Genomic DNA, 13,435 nt, shown 5'->3' with positions numbered 1-13,435 from the left:
TATAAAATATAAAATAAAGTAAAATGAAATGAAATAAAATATAAACCCTTTCTTTGGAACCTCAAAAATCTCCTTAGAGGGATGCTGCTTAAAGGAAATTTCAAGAGCAACATACATAATTTGAGAAGCAATCCCACGAATGATGAGGCCACCTGGTTGGTACCATTCGTGTGGGACAAGGAGGGGATCATTTTGTGGGCAGCTCAGAGAATTTACTTTGCAGGCTTGAAGCAGCAGGAGCACCACTAGCATCCACAAGCGAGCAGCCCGGCTGCTCTTGAGCTGCAGGTTCTCTTGGGTCAACCCACTACAACAGCCTGACATGGTTAACACCAAGCTCTGTCAAGGCCACTTCGTCCAATGACATGCAGAAGCCTTAATTCATGGCAGTGCAAATTTGTATCCAAACCACCAGAACCTAAAGCCAGCCCAAAGTCATTTTCTTCAAGAAGTAGACAGAAGTTCTGGAAGATCGTCTTCTTGTCCTATCCGATATCAGCAGAACACAGGGGTTATTTATTTATTTTATTTTATTTTTAAATGTTAGATATGCTTATTTCTTTCTGAAAGACAGTGAGCATCTGAGAGAGATGGGCAAATTACTATCCTTAGGATGATTCCAGTGGGCAGTAATTAGTACTGTGACACTAAGTTATTATTACTTTTTTTCCCCCTCCAGATCTGAACCAAAGTGATCTCTGCTCCTTCATGCCCAACAAGCAAGAATAAAGCATAACCCAGATTTCAGAAAATCTAGGGCATATTGTACCTGATTGGCCCCAACATCTACCCTTCTATCTCCCTGTCCACTTCCCCCCTTGTCCCACCTTCCTTCTATTTTGCCAGCCCGATACCTGCCTTTTCCTTCTCCATTATCAATCCAATAAACATGGTGGGCATCTGAGGGGAAAGTCAGTGTCTGAAGTCACAGGTAATGTCAATCCATGTCTTGTTAGTGCCATCATTTGTTGAACATGTAAGAAACAAACCCTAATCTAACCTGTTCACCACTATGACATCTCTCTTTGTCTTTGCTTTGCACAACTGTCTCCTTCATTTGAAAATGTGATGGGTGCACATTCTTAACTTCAAATAGGCTAGGGATCGGGAGAAAAGCCATGCTTGTTATAGACAGGCAGTCCCTGACATCTGACCAAATAGGGATCAGAAAATTCATCATTAAGCAGTGTGGTAATTAAGCATGACCGCACATGATTGTATGACATTATTTACAGTGGTCATTCAATGAATCACAGTTTCCCATTGATTTTTCTTGTTGGAAGCTGGCCTGGAAGGTGGCAAATGGCAATCATGTGACCAATGATGCTACAACCATCGTTAATACATGCTGGTTGCCAAGGGCCCAGCTTTGATCATGTGACATGGGACCAATGATGAAAGGAGTATTCTGCCATTATATCATAATTTCGACTACTTTTGTACAAGATTTCTGATATCACACAGACATACAAGAGGACAGAACTTGTAGAGTGACACTGTTTTCATCATTTTTAATGAAAAAACTAAATCCAGTGAATCCCTCTGTCTACTCAATATAAAGTCATAATACTGCTGGTCTGAGGATGTGACGTTGACCTAAAAGGCAGGCTTATGTACAGTATGTGATAATGGAGATTTCCAAGGGGTTTCTTTTCCATCTGAGATAAACTCAAGTCCAAAGGAGGCAATTAACTAGTGCCCTCTACATCTCTTAAGCCATAACTCAACCAATGAAAGTCATCTGGTTATGGTGGGATATAAGTGTTATGAACAAAGAAATAAACTCAAAGGAAGTGTTACAAAAATGGGAAATGATCAGGACTGAAGGGCCTGTAGATGGCACAAGGTTGTCTAAGCCTTCTGTACTGCCTATGTAATATATAGAAAAAAGACCTTCTTTTTGTTTACAGCAATTAATTACATGTAAACTTAAGGCATTAAGCCAGAAACCAGAAGACTGGGAGCTCTACTCCCACTTAGGCACAAAGACAGCTGGGGGACTTTGGGTCAGTCATTCTTCCTCAGCCCTAGGAAGAAGGAACAGGAAAGACACTTCTGAAACTGTTGGCAAGAAAATTGTAGGGCAGGAACTTGAGCAGTCAAAAATTGACTTGAAGGCACACAGGTCCAACTATGCTGAAGGTGTCTGATGCCCTCACTGTCTTGCCTTGACATTTTGAGAGGATTGAAAAGAAACATAATATGAGAGGAACTTAATGTACTTCCTGCACCACTTTCAGCATTTTCTTTCAAAAAAATATTTCCTGCACAAAGGCACAGAGCAGGAACCCCAAGCCATTGACCTACCCAGTTGTGATGCTAAACAGCAGAGGCAGGAAAAAGGAGGAGAATCTATAATGAAATAATCCACTTGGTGACAGAAGATAATTACAGTGGAGAAAACTATTTTCTTCTTCATGACTTTGAGACTTGATGCATCATCAAAAGTTATTATAAGCTCCTCTATAGGTGCCATTTGACACAGGGGGAGGAACAAATTCTGTCTTATCTGTTGAGAATGTCACCCCTTTATTGTTTACTTGTGAGGTCTCATGTACATGCCAAGGTTACTGTTCTGGATTAGTTTCTAATAATTCTCTTGACATTACCAATGCTGTGTTTGGTTGGATAGCAGCTAGTCAGAAGGTTGATCACAGGGGGAACTCAACTTACGATGATGCCTCACTGACCGATATCAAAAAGCCAATTCAAAAGTGTTATTATAGCATATTAGCCAGTTACAATGAAGTGCCCCACAACAGATCCTCTCCCGGTTCCTCATGAGCGGTATCAGCCAGGTGGCCTCCTCATAGGTGGGATGCTCTCTCAGATACTCTGTATTTTAAACCAAGCTTACTATATGGATCACCCCTTCCAGGAGCTAAACCTTGATCTACCCATGTAAGGAGCTTTCTTTTCAATTCCAACTTTAATGTAGAAATGGGTTTCCACTACAGTGTACAGTTTAGTGTTTGAGGAATTATAATGATTACATGGCAGTGGTAAAAAAGATACTCATAATTAACTCTGTAAAGGCATAGATAGCAAGGAGCGGCAGGGCTAATCTCAAAATTTTCCCATATTTTCAAGAAGTCAGTTTTCTGATTCTTATTGAGAATTACTATTACAGAGAGCTCCCCTTGACAGTAGAAAGAAAATGGACTGGGCAGACTACCCCATTTATATCCTTTCCTGAATTTTCATTGTGTAATATTAGTTTCTTTCTGTAGTCATGGTTTATTTGATATATCAAATAGGTCTATCTTCTTGCTACACACATAACGTAAGAAGCATATTAGATTGAATAAAATCATATGATAACACCTTCAAAAGAATGTATAGAAAGGTGGGTTTTCAGAGATAGATACAATTGTGAGGCATAATAATGGGCAGAGCATCTTTTATTTTTCTCTCTTATTTTAGAAAGGAAAGAAAGTTGGATTGAAAGAGAGGTCAAAATAATGGACATTTGTTTTGGAGAATTCAAAGGTAAAATTTTCTAAAACTGCAATATGCTTCTATGTTGACAGCATGGTGACCAAGTTCTACCAGCATCTCTTGGCCTTGGTGTTTGCTGTAAATGAGGTAAATGAGGATCCCCAGCTTTTGCCCAATGTCACCCTTGGATTCCATATTTATGATAGCTACTATGATGCAAGGATGGTCTACCGCAATAACTTGGATCTCCTCTCAAAAGCTGACCGGTTTGTCCCCAACTTCCACTGTGGGGTGGAGAAAAACCTCATAGCTGTCATTGGGGGGCTCGGCTATGATATTTCCTTCCACATGGCAGGCCTCTTAAGTCTCTACAAAATTCCACAGGTAAGACATTTCAGAGGTAAGGGGAAGTTTGGAATTTTCACATGCCTCCTCATTCCTCTTTCGCTTGGACCTCCCAAACTTTTTGGGCAGAATTAGTGGGACACACCTGAATCAAAGAGGAATTCATTATCCCACTCATATGTAAAGAGCCCAGTAGCTATTTCCTGTCTTTTGCTAAACTCACCTTTCTACACATCCTTGTGATGGTGTTATTGTATGATTTGAAGTCTTTTTAAAGACTTTATAAAGTTTATCATTTCTGGATGGCCAATTGCTCAGTTTTCTACTCAACCTATGAGCTTCTAGGCGACAACCAAATAGAAGATTGTTGAGGAAATGCCTCTCTTTCTGATTTTGCTTCTCTGTACAAGTCATTTCTGCTCTCTCTCTCTTACTCATGTGGGCATCCCAGTCTCTTTTCGGTCTTCTCTTTAGATTTATTTACAATCACTTCTCTTCTACTCCTCACCTGCACCAGGAAACATCCATTGCTCATCTCCTCTGCTCAGTCTACCTGAAATTACCAACATTAAACTCAGCATCTTGGGAAGGGGAATATTTTAGTCTCATGGAAAGAGATCTACCTAACATATGAAAAGATTTGCTATGAACAATTCAGTCATACTGTACATATAAGAGGAGGATATAGAGATCATTCTGCTAATTTTCTATTCTACGTTCAGTGAAGCATATAAATTAATATTCATTTCCCATACCCTCATTATATTCATAATCAATGAGCATGGAGTTTAGTCATTAAGTGATAGAGTTGGAGGAGAGTGTGTAAAATTTAAATTTAAAAAATCAATATTTTAGAAACCTGGGATCAAACATACTTCAAAACTAGAGACAAGAAGATTAGAAAATTAGTTCTCTCCTTCTGGGGAAAATGCAGAAGTCACTTTTCTATTTTTCTAAATTCAGATGGGGAAAAAAAAAATCCCTTTCCAGTTTTCCAATATATACATTTTCACTAAGCACATTCACCCCATTTCTGTGAACTGAATTTGCTGCCTAAATGCTGTTTAAAAAAAGACACCTATTGAAAACCATCCATTAGTCCACTCACTCAATTACTGCTGCATTTTTATTTCTTTGCTTTTTGTAGATTTCATATGGGTCATTTGCCCCAGAAAAGAAGTATGAAACTGGGATGCCTTCCTTTTACCGCATTGTCCCCAATGAAGCCCATCAGAGTTTGGGGATTATTCACGTGCTACGACATTTTGGGTGGACCTGGGTTGGCCTCTTCATTGTAGAAGATGAAAGTGGAACACTTTTCCTCCAGAGCTTGCAGCCCTTGTTTTCCAAGAATGGAATCTGTACAGCCTTCATTGAAAGAACTCCAAAACAAGCTCATACGAATCACTATGAAGAAACCTTGGAAACAGCTGAAAAATATAACCTACATGTGACACAGGGAACATCCAGAGTCTTTATTGTTTATGGAGAAACTACATCATTCATTTGGTTGACCTTGATGATAGAAGAAGTCAGTAGTGAATCTGAAGAACTTTTCCCAGTTGGAAATGTGTGGATCATGACAGCCCAGATGGATTTTGCATTAATGAGCTTCCAGAAAGGCTGGAATTTGCAGCTGTTTGGAGGATCCATTTCTCTGACACTTCAATCAAATGAAATTCAGGGGTTCCATGCATTTCTTCAGAGGATTCAGCTGTCTGGGACACAAGGAGACCTTTTTCTCAAGGAGTTTTGGGAACAAGCTTTTGGATGTCTTCTCCCAAATTCCACAGGATCATTAAAGGTCAATAAGACATGTACTGGAGAGGAGAAGCTGGAGACCCTTCCTGGTCCTTTTTTTGAAATGGCCATGGCTGCTCACAGTTACAGTATCTATAATGCAATCTATGCTGTGGCACATGGCTTGCAAAACATCTATTCATCCTGGTCCAGAAGAAAAGCAAAGATGGGTAACCATGATCTTCATCTTCAGAAACTAAAGCCTTGGCAGGTAATTTCTTTTCTGTCAGATGAATAAAGTGGTACTAAGGTATCAAGGATGAGATGATGCAACCTCCATAGGAGCTGAAAACATTTTATTCCTATTGAAACATGCAGTAAGATATGACATATTTGATATAGATTTTTAATGCTTATTTATTATATTATTAATTTATTAGATTTATATTTTGTCTTGTATTCAGGAGCTGAAGGAAACATAGTGCTCTCTCCTCTCATTTATCATAACAACTATAACAAGAACTCTATGATGTTATTGAGGCCAGCACAGAGTTATTAGCTCAGTCACCCAATATGCTTCCAAGGTAGAAGTAGATCAGGTCTCCCCAGTCTTGTCCCAAAGCTGAAAAATACTGGAACCTTACATTTCTTCAAAAGTACCAGAGTCCAATAGCACTTTAGGAGGTTTGTTTTATGGAAAACAGAACAGATTGTGGTTTCTGAGAAATAAAATTTAAATCACAATTCATTAATGTCAAGATTACTGCAGCTATTGGTTATAGTGCCCACAATATTAACAACAAAAATTGAGTGTATTATATATGTTTTTTTTAAAAAAAGCTGTCACACAGAAACTCAAGGTGACTAATCTTTCCCCCATTCTTATAAGTAGCTTCATCTATTTCTTCAAGACATTTCATTCAACAATTCTGCTGGAGATACTATCTTCCTGGATAAGCACGGAGAGATGCCAACTGGTTTTGAAATAACTAACCTGGTTGTCTTCAAAAACAACTCTTTCCTTAGGCACAAAATTGGAAGGGTAAATCCTTACATTTCTGATGGGAAATATCTAACTATAAATAAGGATGAGATTGTTTGGCATCAAGGATTTAACCAGGTAAAATATAATAGACTTCAGCAGTTCCTAGGGTCCCATTCATTCTTATATTCATTGCCAGAGGCAGGAACAATCCTGGATGAATCTGACCACCATCACCTTTGTGATGGATCCAATCCTAGGAATCCAAATGAGATATTAAGTCTGAAAGATTTTCATTTCTCACATTTGATTTGTCTTGCCTTGAGGAATCAATATGAAATGTAGAGCAATCCAACCTCCATTTTTTCCCAAAGGCAATCTTCCGGAATAGGTTGAGCTGATAGCAACTGAGCAGACCAGAATCACTCAGAGAACTTGCAACTGACCTGTTTCTCGTTTCTCCAGGAACTAAAAACCAGACCTGAAACTGTATAGCAGACAAGCTCTCATCATACTGTTACTTTGCAGTTAGTGATTCTTCAAGATTTGGTCAGGAACATGCCCACCAATTTCTGCAACTCTGACCTTGACTATATCTTTCTTCTTTTCTACCATTGAGGTCAGAAGACTAGCTGAGCCCACATTCTTTTGTCTCATGGCTGTACCTTATTTATTGCATTGATTTTAATTTTATTAGCCACTGAGAATCATGTTTAGCAGGATAGACATCCCTGTAAATCAGTTAAAATACAATGGAATACAAGGTTTGTGAATTCAAGTTATTTTCATGCAATTACCTGGTGCATTTCTTTCTAGGCATGTCATGGATATCTAATTAACTCCTACTTATACCGGTTGGACTCTCTTAACTCATTCAGAGAAAACACCATTTTATTGGAAAAAACATTGAAGTAGACTGTAGAAATGATATGCTAGAAAATCAGGAATGTTTTTATCTCTCTTCCCATCTATTCCTATATCTGCTCATTCAGCAGTGACTGTCTGAAGGTTGGGTCACAGGGCTACTGAATAAGTTAACAATAAAATACTATTCTTCACCATCCTTTCACTCCTGAAACCCTTTTCTCTCTATGGACAGACACAGCCCATGTCTCTGTGTAACCCTCCCTGCCTCCCTGGTTATCAGAAGGAAAAGAAAGAAGGAGCAACATTTTGTTGTTACAATTGTGTTCCATGCCCAGAAGGGAAGATTTCAAACCAGAAAGGTAGGCATTTTCATACGCCACCCAGGTTAATTTAGGTGGCCTCCCCATTCTACCCTCCCAAGGAAATGCCTATTTCTTTTCAAGGGTACTATTGTTATGGGAATTGGCAGGAATAGGATCTTTGGAGCCCCCAAAGGTACATAGAAAACAAATTTAAGAAAAGATATAAACTGCTGCAGAAAAAAGTGACAGGAGGAAGTTAGGGTTATTCAGCAAGAAATAACTAGGGAAACCCAGGAGATTCACATTTAGTCCCATGAATCAGGTTTAATGCCAGAATAAAAGAAGTGGGGAGTGGGATATAGAAACATGGATTAAACACACATATTTCCAACGAGTTCATGAGGGTGGGATCTATTAGAATTGCTTGAACTTCTTTCTTCCTGGTAAGACTGTAATCTCCATCTGCTCTTGGTTAGTCAAATTTTGAATAAGGTAAATGAAAAGATAAGGTTGGGAGATGGGAGAGTTTAAATGGAATAATCAATGGAGGAAACAGCATGAATGAAGGTGTAATGGTATGTGGAAAAGACCTTGGGAGGTGGGGCAAAGCAACACTGGAAAGGGAACAGTCAGACAGCCCACAACGGGATCGTGGGCGGGCAAGAGGCTAAGAAGAGAAGCTCTAATTTCATGGGCAGTAAGGGAAATTGGGGAGGGGACAATTGTACCTTCTGACTTGCAAGATTCTGTAAATGTAGCATTACAATAAAATAGAATTAGCTCATCTCGTTTGAAACCTACTTGTGTTTTCCTGTGAGGCCCACAGAAGGATAGGGAAATCCTCTTGTAGAAATCCAGCCAGTGGGAATTCCTGTGTAGAATTCTAGGCCCCACATTTCCAGTAAGCTACTGACAGGCTTGAGAAGTGTCAGAAGAAAGATATAAAGATCATATAGGGACATGAGGAGATGGCCTTTGAGAAGGGGGGATAGGAGAGTTACCTGGGATACATTAGAGCTGAACTTTTGGTTGATAAAGGACAGACCAACAGAGGAAGAATCCAGCTGGGTCTGCGGAAGACACTGTGGTGGATGTCTGAGACTAGAGAATTGTAAACCCAACTCTGGGTTGAGAATAACCTGGAGCATTTGTTCATACAGAAAAAGGCAGAGATAGATAGTCCTCAGAAGAACTCTCCTGTGGGGAGAAAAAAGGAATTCATCCCACTGCGTTCATTAGAGGTCTTTATGGTTAATCTTATACCTATGTGAAACTGCATTGCTTCAATTGATTTCCTATAAAGTGTTTATGTTCAGACAACCAAAATTTATTTTCTCACCATCATTTATATACAATTAATATTGATATGCTGATTAAAAAAAATGCCACATTTTCCAAAAGTATTTTCAAATTTTCTCAGACTAGTGTTTATCCACACCACTTACCTGGATGCAACAATACAAGCACATCATGAAGGTTATGCCTGCAGTTATTATTATTATTATTATTTATTATTATTATTATTATGAGAGAGAGAAAGAGAGATCTTTAGGCCTGAAAATTCCTCTACTGATGATTTGAATATGATGTGAAAACTTTTCTAAGCATTTTGGAAGAGATTGAGCATTTCTCCTTCCTGAGGATTATTTTATGACAAAATCGATATCAACCACAGCAAACATACAATACAGGAAAGAAAAATATCTGTGCAGGAAATAAGCTGATCTGCAAAATCAAAAGCATAAAAAAAAAAAAAAAATACTTAACAAAATGCATCTCCCAAAAGAGAAAAATAAAATACTGATTGCAAATTCAAAGGAAAAAATGTACCAGAAGATATGCATTCCTTTATGAGGCAGCTAAGACTGGGGCATTCAACCAGTAGTATGAGTAAGAAAATGTGTAATTTGTGGTTCTTTTCCCTAGATATGAATGACTGCTCTGAATGTCCAGAACATCAGTATCCAAGCAGGCACCAGGACCAATGCATTCCCAAAACGATAATTTTCCTATCATATAAAGACCCTTTAGGAGCTAGTTTAGCAATTCTTGCTCTATCTTTTGCCCTCCTCACTCTTTTCATGCTAGGAATTTTCATAAAGCACAGAGATACTCCGATAGTCAAAGCCAACAATAGGGAACTCACCTACACTCTCCTTGCATTCCTGCTTCTTTGCTTTCTCTGCTCTTTTTTATTCATTGGACGACCTGGAACCACAAGCTGCCTTCTGCAACAAGCAGCTTTTGGCTTCATCTTCTCAGCGGCTGTTTCCTGTGTGTTGGCCAAAACCATCACTGTCATTGTGGCCTTCAGGGCCACCAAACCAGGGTCCAGCATGAGAAAGTGGCTGGGGAAAAGATTGGCCAGGCTCATAATTCTTTCCTGCTCCCTTCTTCAAGCAGCCATCTGTGTAGTAGGGATGGCCATCTCTCCTCCTTTCCCAGATCTGGACCATAAGACTCTAATCACTGAAATTATAGCTGAATGCAACGAAGGCTCTGCCAACATGTTTTATCTTGTCTTGGGTTACCTGGGCCTTCTGTCCATCATCAGCTTCATAGTGGCTTTCCAAACGAGGAAGTTGCCAGATAACTTCAATGAAGCCAAGTTTATCAGCTTCAGCATGCTGATTTTTTGCACTGTTTGGTTGTCCTTCATTCCAGCTTATTTGAGCATCAAAGGGAAGTACACAGTAGCCGTGGAGATCTTCTCCATTTTAGCATCCACTTTTGCTCTACTTGGTTGCATCTTTTTCCCCAAATGTTACATTATTGTGCTGAGGCCTGACTTGAATTCCAAGGAGCACTTGATAAAAAGGAAGACTTAGAAACTATTCATTGAGGCATCTTTATTTTGGAAGATCTGCCTCTGGCATGGAGATCAATAGGGCTGAATACATATCAGAAAATCCCACCCTCTGGCCTTTGGGTTCCAAATAAAAGGCTGGCTGAGCACTCCTACATATATTAAGAAGAACCTGAACCTACTTCATGAATCGTCAATTCTCCCCTTTGAGGGGGAGATGAATGGGGGAGAGATTCCTCCTATCTATGTATTCAAATTAATAGCCTTTTTATGATTCTACTTTGTGGAAATATATTCTTTGGTACTATTTTTCTTTGATTCTTTTTGCTGTTGTAATCATCTTTTTGTATGGTGGAACTATAAGGCATTCAAATATGTTTGGTGATTAGGAGTGTAACTCAATTCCAATTGATCAATCAATCAATCAGGAAGTTTTAAACTTTCAGTTTTTGCTCAAACATATAAAATATATACAAACAACTCATTTTTTTTTTCTAATTGTGCATGTGAGATTGCAGGAGAAAACCAGCTGATTACATGAGCTACCACTCTCATTTGAAGTCCTTGCTTCTGACAATGGAGTACAATCATAACAGCATAATTTCTCCCTTCATCCATTTCTTATGACAACCAGGATGGCAGAATTCGTTGCAGACATCACCTACTCATTAAAACAACATATGTTTAAATGGTATTATATGTATATACATGTATACATACATACAGTACCCAGTAAACACTCTTCCCTTTGAAAGTAAGGAATGTTATGTAAAGCAGAAAACAAGATTCCATGTCTTTGTTTTCATTAAATGAGAAGGTATCTCCAGTGGAATTGTTGAAGGAAATCATACAAAGAAATAGGTGTAGCTGTTTGGATTAAACAAAAGAAGTTTCAGGACACAACATGCAGACAGCTCTGTGCTCATTTTCAACACTGTTCTCGCTTTGATTGTTGTGTTTTCAAATTTGTGAAACATTGTCCTCGTCTTTTACAAACACAAAGGACATTTGCACACCATCTCAAATCTATAGCATTTCCTGGGTATCTCAAATGTAATTACAGGGCAGTTATTAAAACAGGAATGATGAAATTAGTTGTGTTGCTGGAGAAGCAATAACAAGAGTAATTGAAATATATATATACATACATACACACACATACACACACACATACATACATACATACACACACATACATACAGACACACATACACACACACAGATATAGATATAGACACACATACACATAGACATACATACAAATATACATTAACATATACATATATATATACATATATAATTTATTCATTCAATTTAAATTGCCACCCATCTCAAATTTGTAACTTTGGGTGGCTAATTTTGACTTTGAGACAGGATTTAATATTTAATCTTTTTTATTCATTGGACAACCTGGAACCGTAAGCTGCCTTCTGCAACAAGCAGCCTTTGGCTTCATCTTCTTAGTGGCTGTTTCCTGTGTGTTGGCCAAAACCATCACTGTCAGTTTGGCCTTCATGGCCACCAAACCAGGGTCCAGCCTGAGAAAGTGGCTGGGGAAAAGATTGGCCAGGCTCATAATTCTTTCCTGCTCCCTTCTTCAAGCAGCCATCTGTGTAGCAGGGATGGCCATCTCTCCTCCTTTCCCAGATCTGGACCATAAGACCCTAATCACTGAAATTATAGCTGAATGCAATGAAGGCTCTGCCAACATGTTTTACCTTGTCTTGGGTTACCTGGGCCTTCTGTCCATCATCAGCTTCATAGTGGCTTTCCAAACGAGGAAGTTGCCAGATAACTTCAATGAAGCCAAGTATATCAGCTTCAGCATGCTGATTTTTTGCACTGTTTGGTTGTCCTTCATTCCAGCTTATTTGAGCATCAAAGGGAAGTACACAGTAGCTGTGGAGATCTTCTCCATTTTAGCATCCACTTTTGCACTACTTGGTTGCATCTTTTTCCCCAAATGTTACATTATTGTGCTGAGGCCTGACTTGAATTCCAAGGAGCACTTGATAAAAAGGAAGACTTAGACACTATTCATTGATGTATCTTTATTTTGGAAGTTCTGCCTCTGGCATGGAGATCAGTAGGCCTGAATACATATCAGAAAATCCAACCCTCTGGACTTTGGGTTCCAAATAAAAGGCTGGGTGACCACTCCTACTTACATTAAGTAGAACCTAAACCTAATTCAACAAGCTTTTCAGGGGGAGATGAATGGAGGAAGATTCCTCCAATCTATGTATTGAAATTCTAAGCTTTTTATGATTCCACTTTGTAGAAATATATTCTTTGGTATCATTTTTTGTTTGATTATTTTTGCTGTTTTAATTATATTTATGTATGGTGGAAATATAAGTAACTCAAATATGGTTGGTGATTCGGCTTGCAACTCAATTCTAATCAATCAATCAATCTGAAAGTTTTATTGGAGTCACATTTGAGGATTGGTAAAACAGCTCAACAATTTCATAGATATAGGTTTATAATCTTTCCTCTAGAAGCTCAAAGTAATAAGATAATAAAAAAGAAAGAAAAAGAAATCAAACAGAAGTGCAAGAAAGGAAAAGAAAGAAAGAAAAAATAGAAAGGAAGAAAAAAGATATAAAAAGTAGCTTCCAATTTTCTTCAGAGCACTTACAAGGACAATTTTAAGTTTAGATATTTGTTTATGGTTACAAAATGCCTCTCTTCTGTACATATTCTATTCCATAATTCCATAACTCATAAGTTCATTTTATTCTCTTTCAACCAAAATGTCTATAAGGGGTTTCCAGCCAGGAAAAATAGACAATGTGTTTTCTCTGATCAAAGAAGTCAAATTAGCCATCTCAGGAAGTTCCATTGTTTTCACCAGCCATTCCTTCATTGTGGGTAGTGCTGAATCTTTCCGTCTTTCTACATACAGTAACCTTGCTGCAGTTATCATGTACCAGAACAGAATTCAAGCCATGA

General features: G+C 38.5%; 1 protein-coding gene across 1 annotated transcript; it reads left to right on the top strand.

Moving 5' to 3' along the window:
* Positions 1–3,531: 3,531 nt before the first annotated feature.
* LOC134497185 (vomeronasal type-2 receptor 26-like) lies at positions 3,532–10,502 on the top strand. Its single transcript, XM_063302860.1, has 4 exons — positions 3,532–3,822; positions 4,931–5,062; positions 7,605–7,731; positions 9,601–10,502. Exons 1-4 carry the CDS (start codon positions 3,532–3,534, stop codon positions 10,500–10,502), a joined length of 1,452 nt encoding a protein of 483 aa, XP_063158930.1.
* Positions 10,503–13,435: the final 2,933 nt, after the last annotated feature.

The sequence above is a fragment of the Candoia aspera genome, chromosome 4 (genome assembly GCF_035149785.1).
Source record: "Candoia aspera isolate rCanAsp1 chromosome 4, rCanAsp1.hap2, whole genome shotgun sequence".
Lineage (NCBI taxonomy): Eukaryota > Metazoa > Chordata > Lepidosauria > Squamata > Boidae > Candoia > Candoia aspera.
Note: the sequence above shows the minus strand (reverse complement) of the source record. Positions and strands in the feature narration are given on the sequence as shown.